General features: G+C 42.2%; 1 protein-coding gene across 1 annotated transcript in view; it reads right to left on the bottom strand.

Annotated features, from left to right (window-relative positions):
• Window positions 1-15,832, bottom strand: part of UNC13C (unc-13 homolog C) — a 524,308-nt gene that overhangs the window by 234,209 nt on the left and 274,267 nt on the right. Inside the window, exon 16 of the mRNA XM_090029216.1 lies at window positions 14,028-14,156. Coding sequence (XP_089885342.1) covers window positions 14,028-14,156 — 129 coding nt within the window. The remainder of the gene's footprint in view (window positions 1-14,027; window positions 14,157-15,832) is intronic.

The raw sequence follows: 15,832 nt of genomic DNA, 5'->3' as shown, positions 1-15,832 counted from the left end.
AAACAACTTTTAGTTAAAGCATTACCACCATCATTTTTTTAAATGCAGGATGCTGAATACGAGGCATTACAGGCATTTTAATTAGCGCAGCTTCCACCCAGGAGCACATGTATAGGTGCCTATTGAAAAATAATGGCATTCTCCCAAGTCATTTCAGTGCCTTTAACAATTTTATCTCATATGTAATTTGTTAACAGCTTTTTTTGTGAATTCTGTATTTTTACAGAGTTATTTTGGTATACTTATAAAATCAACACAAAACAACTAAAAAAAGGAAAGGTCTTCAAAAAGTACATACTACTTCAGTGTAAGAGTGACAATGAAGCCATGATAGTCCAGAAATCATGCAAGAGAAAAAGATTTCTTACAGCAATATTTTTGTTGGACCAACTATTTAGTTGGAACAAAGTTGGACAAGCTTTTGAATGCAAGATACTCTTTATCAGATCTATGATCATAGAACAGGGGTTTTCAACCTTTTTTAGTCTATGTACCCCCAGTGGTTGGACACTGAGTGTGGGGGGGGTAGCGAATGGCCAGATGCTGAGTGTGGGGGGAAACACAGCTGGGCACTAAGTGGGGAGGCAGGGATAGCATGTGGGTGGTTGGATGGGGACAGAGCACCACTGCCTCCCAGGAGGGCCGGGGTGGGGCAGGAAGCCCACCAGACTGGGGAAGGGCAGTGGCAGCCCTTTGCAGAGTATGGAAGCTCACTAGGCTGGTGTGTGGCGGTGACAGCCACTGCGGTAAACTTCCCTGCCTCACAGAGGGGCACTGCTGCCCTTTCCTTGCCTTGCCCTGGCCCTGCTCCTGGGAGGAGGTGGCACTCTGTCCCTGCCCACCTGCGGGTACCTTCTAGGACCAGTCCACTTACCCCAAGGGGTATATGTAACCCCGGTTGAAAACCTCTGTCACAGAACTATAGGTACAGCATAGCAGCCCCTCCATTATGCACCACACTGTCTCCCCCTTCTCCTCCTGCCACATGACATGGGCCTCTAATGTGCTGCATGAGCCTCCTGTGGGCACCGTGACATAGCATCGCTGTGCCTGGTTTCTGTGATCAGAAAGGAAGAATGTTTTGCATTCAAAAGCTTATCTAACTTTATTCCAACTACATCATTGATCCAATAAAAGATATCACCCTAAGAGTCATAAAGTCATGGAGCAGTAGGGCTGGAAAGGACCTCCAGAGGTCACCTAGTCCAACCCCTTGCCTGAGGCAGGATCACCCTTATCCAAACCATTCTCTACTACAACCATAATCTAAACTCTACATAAGACTACTCTCAACCCTGATGCAACATAGACCTTCAGACCTAACACTGTAACCTGCTCCAGATAAAACAGGGGAACCATGGCAGGCAATATCCTGCTTCTATAAAATGTTGTCAATAATATGTGCCAAGAGGTCCCAGGTAGAAGGCCATGCCCCCTTGCTACACAGGAAGGCAAAAACCTCCACAGTCCATACCAATCTGACCACGAAGTAAAATTTCTTCCTGACCCCAAATTTGACAATCAGTCTAACTCTGAATGGAGAGGTCCCTCTAGCCAGGAACCTCTGGCTTTGCCCCTACCATGAGAATAGGCACACCCTAGTTAAAGTCTCCAGGCTTAGCTGTAGCCAACACCCAATGACTCTAGGGAGGCTTAAAAACACCCTGACACATATAGCCGAAAATAAAGGGGGAGGTGTGGGGGTGGCAACCAGCAAAACGCAGAAGCATGTGAAATACCCCTGGTAGAAAAAAGGCTTAGTTACACATCATTCATCCTTAACCCTTCCAGTGGTGAAGTGCCCACAACTTCCCTAGGCAGTCTATTTTACTGCCTTACTATTCTCAAAGTGAAAAGGTTTTTCTAGATATCTAATGTAAATTTATTTGACTGAAACTTCTAGCCATTGTCCAGACACACACCCACACATACACCCCCCACCACAGCAGGTAAGTCTGTCATGGCGGAAGGGATATGGGGGGAAGATCAAGGCCCCTGTGGTGAGGGAGGGAGTGGGGCAGAGGCAAGGGTGAATGGGGCCCTGGGGCAGGTCATGGGATGCTCAGATCCTGGGTGGTTTGTCCAGGGCTGCAGGGGGGCTCCTGCTGCTGCATGCATCCCAGCAGAGGCACAGCAACCACATGCCCCCTGGATTTATTCATGGGGTGGAGGTGGACTGCCTCCACCAGATGGGCTCTGTGCCCCACTGTCTCAGGAATGGTGCAACACCATGCAGCAGGGGGGAGGGGTATGCACAAATATAGATGTGTATCTATTTCTGTGCATGCCCCTCCCCCCCCGCTGCAGCCATCCAGAGCCCTCATCTGGGCTACCCTGTGGTCATCTGCAGTGCCACCACTGCCCCACATTTTGGGGGCCTACCCTGTTAGCCCCACGCTTGCACTGCCTATATTTGAAATCCTTCTAAATTGCACTTGCTTCCTCCAGTGTGTTCACAGTCCTTCCCAGTTTCATGTTGTCTGCAAACTTGCACAAGAAGTTCTCTGTGCCAGCATCCAAATTGTTAATAAATACATTGAACAGCACCCAAGACAGGTCCCAATGAGACATCACTCAAAACCTCCTGCCATTCTGACATGGGCCCATTAATAGTTACCCTTTTTTATGGCTACTCAGTCAGTTATCTATCCACCTTGTAAAAGGGTTCTCATTGAGACCCTGTTGTTAAGGAAAAGAGGGGCAGCTGGAAATAATTACACCTTGAGGAGGGCAGGCCCCTGGCCCTAAGGAGCCAATGGTGACTAAACCCCGGAGGATAAAACAGAGAGGAAGAAGAGGAAAGGTGCCTTCTGGTACCCCAGAGAGTGAGAGAGAGAGAGGAGGAGCTGCGAGAGAGACCCCCTCCCCCCAGAGAGAAGTATCTGGGAAGAGAGACCCCGGCGCAGGATCAGAGGGATCGCAGAACCCAGACTTCACCTTATCTTACCTTGACTCTACCAGAGCAGCAGTGAGTGCAGGGAGAAGCGGGGCCATGCCGCGGGCTGGAGCTGCAGCCGGCATTCAGGATCGGGGACGACGTTGAGCCAGAGGGGCAGCAGGACGGATGACCCCCACCCAGACCCCTGAAGAGTCTGGGTGACTCCAGGACCCCGAGGGAAAAGGGATACCAAGGGAGCAAGCAAGCCCTGACCATGGGAGGGCTACGGAGCCTGCATGCTGAAGCCACACTACAAAAGAAGATAAGTGGCATGTGTGTAACAAGCTGCTAATTGGTCAATTAGCAGCCAGAATTGAACAAAAGGAATTCGTCTTTTTTTTTACTTTCTTTCAATTATGGGGAGGGGAAGCAGGCTGGGACTCAGGAAAGGCAGAGAAGCCCGGAGACTCCCTTCGCTGGGCAGAGGACCTTGATTCTTCAGTGCCAACAAGCAAGTGGGCACACTATTGCACTTACTGTTCCAAGTAAGGGGCCGGAGGTCCTCTGCTGAGAACAGGGAGTGACCCAGCTGGGATTCAGGATTAACCCTTCAGACTGTAATTCACCTCCCCCCTTAAAGGAGAATTTCCTGTTAAACTTGCAAACCATTGAATAAAATCTTAAAGGAGAAAACCAAGTTATTCCAGCGTGGTGCTTCCTACAGGTACTTCCTTGGGTAACAATCACTTCCTCCCTATTTTTATTTCTTTAAGTTACAAGTCATGGCAGGAGGGAAACATGAGGATAGAGGGGGTACTCCACAGACATGCTGACACACCTTATAGTGGTTTTATCCAGCCCACATTTCTTCAATTTGTTTATGAGAAGGTTGCGTGGGACCTTGTCAAAAGTCTTGTGAAAGTCCACATACATTATATCCACAGTATTCCCTTTATCCACCCAAGTAGTTACTTTATCACAGAAGGAGATAAGGTTTGTTTGACATGATGTGTTCTTCTTAAATCCATGCTGGCCACTTGTGGTTAGCCTCGCCTTCTCCAAATGCTTGCAAATGGCTTTCCTTAGGATATGCCCCAGTAACTTCCCAGGTATTGAGGTGAGGTTAACTCATCTGTAGTTCCATTGGCCCTCCTTCCTGCCTTTTTTTTAAAGAGGAACACTACATTGGACCTTTCCTGGTCTTCTGGTACCAGGCTCATCTCCAACAACTTCATGGAGATCATTAACAAGTGCTCTGAGATCTCCTCTGCCAGTTCCTTGGGGACCCTGGGATAAAGCTCATCTGGCTTTGCTGACTTGAATTCATTCAGACCCAACAAAAGCTTTCTGACCATCTCTTTTGTTATCTCCTCCCTCAGCTTGCCTCCTTCCTTATTCAGATAAGCCCTATTAGGGCCTTATCTCCTATTAAGTGTCTGGCATCTTAATTTTTTTTGTGAAAACTGAGGCAAATTAGCTGCTGAGTAGCTCCACCTTCTTTGTATCTTTGGTTACGAGTTTCCCCTGGCTTGTTAACAGATGACCCACAGCTTCCTTGGTCCTTCTTTTCTAGCTGCCATACTTATAGAACCCATTCTTTTTGTCCTTAACCTCCTTTGCCATGTGCAGCTCATTCAATATCTTTGCCTTTCTGATTTTGTCCTTGCAGGTTCTTACTATTTCCTGTTACATTTCCTTGGTGACCTGTCCATTCTTCCATTGCCTATGTTTTCCTCTTGCATTTGATCTATTTTAGAAGCATCTTAGAAATCCTTGCCTTTTGCATACTATTTCCGAGCAGATGTCAATACTGAAAATGCCTAACCCCCTCTGCAGAATACTGGCTTTGCGGACATTAAATGATTTATATTGATCAGAGTGTCATTTGGAGAACAAGCAGATTTGCATCATGATAGTCTCACAAAGTGGAAAAGTCTGAAAAAGAATTACTGACGTGACTGCAGACATTGTAAGGTAACAGTCAACAAGCCTGCTTTCCACATTCCTTTGTTTTCTAACAAGAATATAAATAAGCTAATAGCATATTTATTCACATTCAGAAACTTACTGAATATTATAAAATAGGATTGTGTAAAGCTTCAGTCCCTGATTCGATTTGGTGGTGATTCAGCCCGATTCAGTGGCCGAATCTCCTAACCTGAATCAAGACAGCTATATGGTTCTTTATTTCTTGACAAATTTATGTTGTAAGAAGTTGCCATTTTTCACCCCACAAATAACTGCCATTTACTAGGAGGACAATTCACCACAATCCATTCAACATCTAGCTCAGTAAATGGAAAATCTGGCTCTCTCATTTGGAGGTGAATAGAAGGAGAAAAAAAGCAAGGCAGCAAGCGTGAAAAAAACTAGGCAAATGCTTTCCCTATTTCTTTTACACAGTTTACTCGTCCTCAGAATTCAGTTATATATGAAACACTGAAACTACAATATACATTTCAATTGAATGGAAGATAGTATAATATTATTTTCACTCAAAATCCAGACAATTTCAAAATTGCACTTGAAAATGCAATGGCAGATGTTTTCACTGAATTCCAGCTTTTAGAGAGAAGCCAATGAAGAGTTACACATAAACGTACATACACTTATACCGCATAATGTAGAGCATGACTGTCCAGTATGTGAGTGGCTAGGGGCTACAGGCCCTCCAGCCACTCACTGCACAGGCCACACATACCCCAGGCACATGCTGCATAGGCCACATGATGCATGCTGCTTCCCCTCCTGCCACATCACATGGGCCCCTGTTGTGCTGCATGAACCTTCTACATCATGGAAATGCATTGTGTGGCCCCTTGTGCCATGTGGTGGGTAACTCCCACTGCACCACTGATGCCTCCATACTGGGCAGGCTGCAGAAGCTGGAAGGAGGAGGAGCCCCAAGACTTTAGCAGCAACATCAGTAGAGCAAAGGGAGGGGCAGCAGCCAGACCAGAAGTTGAGGGGGTTGCATGTTTACCCCTTGATGGCTATGTGGTCAACAGGCCACCTATTGGAGAACTCTGATGTAATGTATACAGATACAGATCAGGTAGAATGACGATGCATGTTCTCTCGTTCCATATTGTTCATGACATCACTCACTTTGTGGCTCAGCTGAGTAATGGACCACGGTAAGGCAACAATGGACCAAAAAGCAGCAATAGTTGTCAGATCCTCCACATGAGAGGGAAGGTAATTTTGTTTTGGGTCTAATTTGTTTAAGCTCTGACTCCTCATAGACAGACTTATTCCACAGCTGTGCAACTGCATGCTCCCCTTCAGTTGTATAGCCTAAGGGGACAACTTAAAGGGTGTTGACATGCCACCATGCTTTAGTGGTGGCAAGGTACAGTATGGGTGGTTACTGAGCCATGTGTGCAGTGTGCAGGCAAATTTCACTGCTACATCACTGTAGCAGCATGCTATATCCAGGAAGTGCACTGAGCTCACATAGCATGCCATACAGCAATGTAGAATATCACTATTTGGCACATGTAGATATGCCAAAAAAGCACTAACCTCCTAAACCAGGAAATGTAGGTTCAACCCCTATCTGTGCTGAAATAGTAACTGGTGCTGGTTCTTGGATGGGTTTTACAACAGGCTATCAAGAGAGCTTTTGAAATCTTTATGTCTGGAATGGTTTAAGAGCAGTTTAGGCGGACACTTGACTAGGATGGTTTATTTAGGGATTATCCTGCCTTGAGCAGGAGACTACACTGGATGACTACAGACAGTCCCTTTCAGTCCCATTTTCCTATGATGACCTCTTTCTCATTAATTTTGGTACAACCATAAACTCAGTTTCCTTTCTTCTTATCCAGAGTCTCTGGGGATGTAGCAAAGATAAGCCAATGAAGAAAGTTTGTGGCTTAAGATAAGAATTTGGGACATCTAAAGCAAAGGCTGAAATCATAAGGGTAATGGAAGATGGATTATTATTTTATGGTTTATTTTGTTTGTGTTGTGGCATCACATAAGCCACTTTCAAAGATTCAAAAGAGCACCAACACTACCAATTTTAATGACTTAAATGTGTTGAATGGAAGTAGGGGGTGGGATGGAGAAGTGGAATCACAGGACCGAGCAACCTCTCGTTGTGCCTTCTGGTAGTAGTGCATGCTGTTGTAGCATTCTTGAAGCACTCCAGTGGCACTGCATGAGTATGTGTGTGCACATCTGTCCACGACCTATTCCAAATTTGGAGCACTTCAAATGTGCATCTGTCCAAGGCCTTAGTGCTAGGGAAAACTCAATAAAGTGGAGAATTTGAATGGCTATCTGAACAACTTAAACCATCTCTCTAAAGTTAGTTTCCTCACCAGTGAAATAGGAGGCTCTTGTTGTCAGTTACTAAGATTGTGTTTTTAAAAATATTTTCTATTAAGCTCATTTCAAAATTTGTTTTCTGCAACTATTCCCTGAGATTTGCTTAACATTTCCACTTCCTCATAATTGCACAGTTTGAGAGCATTTGTTCTGTTAATATTTCTGCCAGCAAAGTCTATTGGAATATTTGCTGAAAGACAGCAGAGAAGGCTAGTGAACACAGTCAACCCAACATTAATTCAATTTGCCATCTGAGTGAATATTTGTGATTTTTTTATTTTAGGTATTCTCACTTCTCTACGTGAAATACAGTGCTTTAAAATAATTATATATGAAGTAAATAATATAGTGGTACTGTAGTGGGCTGTCAATTTGCACAATATAGTCTTCATTTTCCCAGGGCAAACTTGATCCACAGGACAAAACATAAACCATAAATGATAAAACCCCAAGTACAATACAATAAAGAGTTAACCAAACCCTGTGGGCTTTTCTCAGACCCTGAGAGAGTACCCAGGGTTCTGTGCTGCTGCCTCTAGCCCCACAGCCTTCCCTCTTTTCCCACAGCTCCCTTCCCTGGGAGCTTTTAGCTTTCTCAGGACCAGCTAATCATTCTCATCAGCTGGCTTAGTCCTCCAGGGTAGGGATGCATCTCTCTTTTCACCACCTGCCTCTGTACACCCTGCTACAGGAACCCTGAGTGCCTTGATGGCCTGTAAAGGTAACATAGATTTGTCTGACACTCTAAGCTTGTTTTCTATTATCTACAGAAACTGTAAAAATGGTAACAGCCTTCTTCTGTAAAATAGAGATGGAACATATTTTTTAAAGTTATGCAAAGAAAAATGAATGCATCTTTAGAGGAGAGCATTTTCCTACCATTTAAAAAACTTCTACGTGATAATAAGACCATTAAAATTGGTTTTGGTTTATATTGTGTTTTAACTGTTTTACTAAATTGTCCCTAATATGATGGTAAACTGCAGTTATACAGCACTCAAAGTACTGACAGCACTTTTAATATTTACTACATTATTACACAGACCAAACTATAGCAATTACAGCAGAGTAAATATTAACAACAAAATGTGACTGTCATATGCTAACTAGCTATGTTAGTTGTTCCTTCTTTTAAGTCATACTGATAGGCATTGTAATCTACTAAAGAATAAATGCATGTATAAGCACTCAGTCAGACTGCTTTTTGATTAATCTGTGCACACCATTTTAACACAAGTGTACACTATTTGGACTAGACACAATTGTAGGCAAAAATAACCTTGCATATATACATAGATATTTAAGCTTAACACTCTCAAACTGAACTAGATTTTAATGCAAGTCAACAGAGAACATTCATGTGATTTTAAAATTATGGGACAAAACCCATTTTGAAATAACGCTAGATGTTAACACTACATCTAACATCACAAAAGTAAAGAGAATGGTATGTCAAAAAGAAGAAATGTGGGGTTTAAGAAATTGAATGAGAAGCAAAATGTGTGTAGGGGGAAGGGGAAGGCTCCACACACCTCTCCACCTTCTTAAAGTTGAACCTAGTAATTGTACCTGTACATCATGCGCCGTTACTTGTTGCTATTTAATATCACTAGCAGAAATACTCAAAATATCCTCTGCCATCCTCCCAAGCATTCTGTTTGCACAAACCCACTATCTCTCTTCCCACTGCTTGTTCATCTTTCTTTCGAAGAAAATAAAATAAATACAATTGTATCCAAGTATAAAAACCACCAAGGGCTCCTGATCCAAGACTTGCTTCTGGAGATTACTCATCAACATTCAGTACCATGGTTATAGCATAAAGTGGAATAAAAATAAAAACCAGAGAACAGTACAGAGGAGATAACAGTGTTGCAGTGTGCAACAGGATAAAAAGAATTGGTAATTGTTCTATAAGATTTTCTGATTCTCATGGGTCCATGGATTGTCTTCCAGATTTTCCTAGCTCATGTAAAATGTAGTTTCACCTGCAGATGAATTTGCAGGGGCTCAAATTCCTATAACACACTGTGGGTGTCTGATTTTGTGCTGGACTTTTCAAAGAATCTCCAGTGTGTGTTCAGTTAGAGAGAAGAGTCTAAATAAACATTGGTATTTGTCTTTCCTCATTGCAGGAGGTCTTTGATATCTAGAGAAGTTATATCCTAAAAGTAAAAACTAGGGAGTCAGGATTCTGAGATTTATCATTCTGTCCCCCAGTCCTACTTCCCTCTCTGCCCCCTCCCCACAAAAAAATATCACAAGGGATAGGATTTGGATGGAAAAATTCTGTATTCTGTAGATCTGGTTGGGAATTTTTCAACAAAATGTATTTTTCCAGAATATGGCGATTTGTTGAAATCAAAACTCTTCACAGAAATGCATCTCTTTTAAATAAAATTACACTGGGAAGATTTCCTGAGCTGATGCATCTTTAGTCACAACAATACAGTGGGGAGAGAGATCCTTTCCATGGAAAGCCAGTACCCTGAATCAGGCAGTGCAGGGTCTGAAGCTGTGTCTCTCACCTCCCAGGTGAGTAGACTAACCACCTATTCTGAGGTCTCTGTCCATAGTTTGATTTGGTTTGGCTTCACCCTCTTCCTAAAAAAATTGAAAATGGTTTCATTTTTGTTTTGATGAGAAATGGGCACAAAGGCTGTCTGTACACATGATGATTAATCAAGTCTGATGACAGTCTGCTGAAGAATGCTAACTAGCATGCTCCAACAGCTTCAGCAGCCTCCATGTCCCAAGTATTCCGTGTCCCTGCCTTTCGAAATGGCAGTGGGCATTGGAGATGCATAGGGGGTGCATACAGGTGCACTTGCACCCCCTGAGTGTGGTGGTGCACCCCTGCGAATAGGCAGGAAGTCGTTACTAGCCACCCCCCCACTGTTGACACTACTGGCGGCATCTGCGGGTAGTCTGCGATTGCCTGCTGGCCACCGCTGGCCACTGCTGATGCTGCCAGCTGCATCTGTGGGTGGTTGCTGACCACCAGTTGGAGTCTGCTACTCCCCCTGCTGCCAGCAGCATTGCAGCCGCCTGCAGGAGCTCCCCACTTGCACTGCCATGCTCCTGCCACTGACAGCACCGCTGCTGCCTGCGGGAGCTCACTGTGGCCCCCCCCAGGCACTTCCCCACCCCCGTCAGAGCACATGTATAGACACCCCAAATGTAGTACCTGTTCTACCCAGTTAATAGGGATGCACGGGAGGCAATGATGTCAGAATGGAGATGGAGTTAGAATATGCTGCATGAAAGAATATACTGTGCTATTCAGCTTCTCTAAATTGTGTGGTTGGCATTTCTTTCCCCATTTGGTTCCAGAATCAGGGACACATTTGTTCAAAAGTTATGATCTTCAGTAGTTCTTCCTCTTACAAATTTAAACTGTGTATTCATGTGTTTACAAATGCTTACTCTGCAAAGGTTGAAGTGCATGGAAGCACACAAGGGTCAGACTGTTTCATGATTACTCTATGGGTACAAGCAATTATGGAGCGCTTGTAAGTCACTATTCCCACCCCTTCTCAAGTCCTGAGCTAAATGCAACATCATTAAACCTGAGGATCTTGCACTATTCAGTCCTTTTTATTTGTTCAATGGCAAGTACTTTTAGTATTCCACAATCTTCTTCTTTTGTGTTATTTTGTCTATTATTCCAATCATAACGAAATGAAGAAAAGAGAAAGCCCTTGGGTAGAGCTTTGTTTATTGTAAGGATTATAGGCATTATAAAAATCTAGTCTTTGGGGTTCACAAATCAAATAATCTTCATCTTTTCCTAGTAGTGCCAGGGTATCTGGGCTATGAATCAATTCCAGGCACCATCTGAGGAATTCAAATCACTTAAAAGTTTTCTGTTACCCAACACAGAATTCAGCATCGAGCAATGACAAACAAAAACTTTCTAATTCCAGTCTGGGTTGATGCCACTGTCACATATACAGTGACAAAATTCACAGCAGTGGTACAGATGATCTCCATAATAGAAGCAGACATCATGTCTGAGATCAAGCAGAACTTCATCAATGATTCTTAGAGCTAAAAAACCCAGGAAGGCACAGATCCCACAAACTTGTACTTTATGCAAATGAGAAATCCCACTGACAACTTCTGCTCTAACCACTAGGAACATACTTCTTGTGCGTAGTGTTCAGATACATTTTTTTCAGCTTGAGGTGATGCTAATCAATTCAATGAGTATTTTTTTTTCCCAAATGATATTAAAATAGCTTCTGAACAGTTAGAAGAAATTTGGAGTCTAAGCACTGCTTCTTTCTATGCTCAGAGCAAAAATGTACAGAGAAAGACACAGCAGAATTTCCTTATCATTTACAATTAGCCAAAAACTTGTATACTTTATTAGAAAGAGACATACTTAAAAGCAAAATTTGCACCAAAGTTTATGTCTTATAAATCCCAGGGACAAATACATTAAAATCTTGAATAACACTGCAGTTTCTTACACAAACACAGTTCCAACTGTGTGAGGCTTTAGACGTTAAACCATTGCACCAAACATTAAAATCCTTTGTAAAGATTATGTATGTCTGGATTGGGTCATTATAACTTTTTCTTCACAAAGACATTGAGCAAAGTGTTTAACCCAACTACAATGTCTTCCAGAGCCAATCTACGTGCAGGGGATCTGACCAGGCAAAAGGGAGCTGTCCCCATTCTATACATTCCATTCACAGGAAACTCCCGCTCTTTAGATAATAGATGCAAGTAGAGCAGGTTGGAAAATACAAAAGAAAGTTTGTACTGCTTTCTGCTTAACTTTCACATTTTCTTTTGATAAACTCTTAAGCATTTGGCCCTAGATTTTTAAAAGGCATTTTCAAAAGTCTGTGTGTATAACTATGATGGAAATAACATGTAGATGCCTAAAAACTTTTGAATATCTAACCTTTGATGACTGCCAGAAATTTGGCAGCTGGGGAGCAGCAATTACTGACATGGCTCCCCCACTGCCAAGTTTTCAGAACCATGGGGACTCCTGTGGGCCAGATGGCATGGCTCTGTAGGCCAGATGTGACTCACAGGCCAGGGGTTGAGCACCCTTGAGTTATCATGGAATAGCGGTATTACTACTACTACAGCAGAAAACCCTCCTAAAGAGGAAGCTGTTATATGGGAAAGGGTCTGTTCATTTCAGGGGACTTATTTCTGTGCCTAACTGATTTTTTTAAGGTAGGGTTTCAATTTTGTGATCAACACAGGCAAAGTTGGCTAATGAGCCCTCCTTCTAAAAAACTTTTGGGAGCCTTCTGCCAGGTACCATGTCTTATAACAAGAATAGTTAAATAATATTCTTATCGCAGCAATATTTAAATAACTCTTTAACTTGAATAAGTCTTTTTTTTAGATTTTTTGTGCCTCATTTATCTTAAACTGTCTGTAGTAAAAGCAAATGAATTGAATGTACTGAAACTGTAACTCTTTGGGTTGAAATTGAAAACGGAAATTCATGTTTTACCCCTAACATTTCTTGTTGTATTACCATACAAATAAAAAGCATGTTGCCTAAACTTAGCTATGTAAAACCTTTATGTTTTCAGAGGCTTAAAGTTACTGAAACTTGTGTTTATCAGAGAGTCTTTAATGCAGCACAATCCATTCAGTTGATTTTTGAGAACGTTTTGCCCCTGCATTCTAGTGACAGCTTTTCACATTCAAGTTTTGATAACAAGAGATAAATTTATTTTCTTACAAAAATGAATCAAATATCATAATCCAGTCTATTCTAATGTAAAAAGATAAGGTATACCATGCACTACTCTCCTAAAGATCATATACACTTGAATCGATCTATTTGGGCCAACTGGCATTTAGTTTTGGATAATGCTTTGCTGTCTCTGGTCACATATAACACGCACATTCTTACATACTTATACAGGATATCCTCTACTTTATACTTCCCTTTTTTTCTAACTATATAATTTATCATTTCCAATTTGGGAACTGTTATTGAAATATTATTACCAGTCAAACTTTCATAAGGTATAGGTATTTTACAAATTATACACAGGCAAATATATGGTGTTCCTTTTAGACATGGACATGTTTTACTAGGTCAGATCTTACTCAATTTAACATCATTCATAGAATAGAGTACAAGCACTTTAAAGAAAACAGTGACATCTATATGCATTTGTGGTAACATCTGGGAGATGACAGAAGGTATAATTATTTTGTATCATACTCTGAGATCTTGATGGGGCTTTATTTAGAAATTTTAGAGTAGAATAGCCTTTCATACGGTCTGTTCAGAATTTTGCTCCTCCTGAGGGCTTGTGGAACCATCATAATAGTTAAAATATAAATCTGAGTCACAGGAAAGACAGCCTAACACTTTCAGCTAACGGTTGTAACATTTCTCCTTGACTGCCAGGGAAGTGAACAGCCATTTCTATCTAGATGGAGCCATTAATGTATTTTGAAGACATACTGGATTTTTTAACATTTTCAATTACAGATCTTAAAATGAACAGTAATCAATCTAATTTCTTCTTCCACAGAATTACTGGACATTTCTGTTATATTGCCCCATGTGAGGAAATAGATTTATGGGTTGACATTTTCATTTTCACACAAATCTTGTTAATCATTTTGGTGATAACAACCCATCTGCTCCTGCTGCTTACTTTTGAACAGATAGAAGTTTTAGAAATATTGGAACTAGCTGAATGCACTGGTTGACTGATCTTTGTTTTTCTTGTGGTTACTGTATTTTTGTTTTATTTAAGCCAACAAAAGTAATGAATTAGCAAAAACTTAAAAAAGATGTTAAGCTTCATCTTACCTGATCCATTAACTGAGAGTAGAGTTCATAGCAGTTATCAAAAATATACTTGTAGGTAGAGTCTAAACAAGCTCTTACACAGTCCTTGACTACTGTACTGGCTCGGGGTGGACTTTGCAGCTCCAGGACCTGATAGAATATGTCATCAAATCACAAAAATCAGAATTTCAGATACAGCAGAAATATATGTCCATATAGGTCTAGAAAAATATATCTATTAAGTATACAACATTTTCTTGCATACTACAAGCCCCCAAATAAGACGCACATCTTGAAAGGCAGAATGTCGAAAAAAAGATTCTTCCAGTGTCATGGCCAAGAGAACCGACTACATGTAACAGTTCACTCACAGCCAGATCAGTGGCTGCTTCAGGCAAAAAAATTTACAGTTTTAAGCCTTAGTCAAAAGCTACGGCCAGTTAATGGTTAAAACTGGACCCTATCCCTACTGTTTGCTGGCCCAACCATTATAGCAGTGTCTCTATTCCTCTACAGTTCTGTTCTGGTGAAGAAAACCAACTTTCCCACTTAGGACCCCAATTTTGGCAGGCTGATTTTTCGGGGAAAGGTGCAGGTGGAATACAAGTACATACAGAAATGAATTAGCAACCCTAACAAGAACTAAGAGCAGTAAACTTTGATAATGATCCAAGCAATATATTAAAATATTCTGATTCATGTACCATTGCCTTGATCCAGCAAAGCACCTAAACCCATGCTTAACTTTAAGCACACTAGTTGTTCCAGTAAAGCTTACTTCTGGGAAACTACCATAATTACTCATTTCTAGGATGAGGTTTTCCTCCATTTAACATGTGGGAAAAAGTCCTTTGTCTTAGAATCAAGTATGAGGGTGGTTGCAGGGAGGAGACAGGCAGCCACTGTGGCTCGGGTTCCAACCCATGCCTAAGGTTGGATTCATGGCCAGAGATGCTGCCTTCCCCCTCCTGCCCACCTCTGCACCCTCCCATTTCCCCTCTGTGGCCTCTTCTACCCATCCCCCTACCTCAAAATCGACCATAATGCTTCCACTTGCCCCTTCCCCACCAAACCCCCCTATTACCTTTGCTTCATACTGGCAGGCTGTTTAAGCTGCTGGAGCCTAGGGCACTGTAGTCGACATAGCTGTTACAGGGGCTGGGATGAGGCTATGTTCAATGCCCTGCCAGGCTAGAATGGGGACAGAGCCTGCTGTCACAAAGCAAGGGTAAGGGGAGCAAAGCAGGGAGCAGAGGCTGGGGGAGGGGGAGCAGAAGCAGGATAATGTGAGGGGAGAGGAAAGGGAGACGGGGGGGCGCAGAGGCAGGGGAGAAGCGGCTTGCACGGAGGAGCAGGGGGAAGAGCAGAGGCAGAAGGGGAAGGTGGGGACCAAGAATTCAAAAGAAGGAGCAGGCAGGGAGCAGAGGTAGGTAGGCATGCGCAGGGGGCAAACTGTTTGACCTTCTCATACCACCTGCCCCCACCCACTGCCTGCCCCCATTCAGCTGTAGGGGGAAATAATTAAAAATGACCTTCCAATAATTATATTCTATACATGGAAAATTATAGCAAATCTATAATTTTTCCATGTAAAGAATCTAATTATCGGGGCGTCATTTTGAATTCAGGGTCATCTTAGAATTGAGTAGATATGTTTTTTGTAAGTGGTAAATGTAGTCAGTTATTTGTAGGATCATGCCTAATTCAGGAAAATACTAAAGCCTCTATTTAAATGGTTTCCTAAATAGTAATGGTCTTTTGAATAAGTCCTAATTGACATTTAGCACTTATTTCATAAAACACTCATTTCTAGAAACTTTTTAACT

Source organism: Crocodylus siamensis, chromosome 15, assembly GCF_052110815.1.
Source record: "Crocodylus siamensis isolate JL-2025a chromosome 15, ASM5211081v1, whole genome shotgun sequence".
In the NCBI taxonomy this organism is placed as follows: domain Eukaryota; kingdom Metazoa; phylum Chordata; order Crocodylia; family Crocodylidae; genus Crocodylus; species Crocodylus siamensis.
The sequence above is the reverse complement of the archived record's forward strand: the minus strand, read 5'-3'. Positions and strand labels throughout refer to the sequence as shown.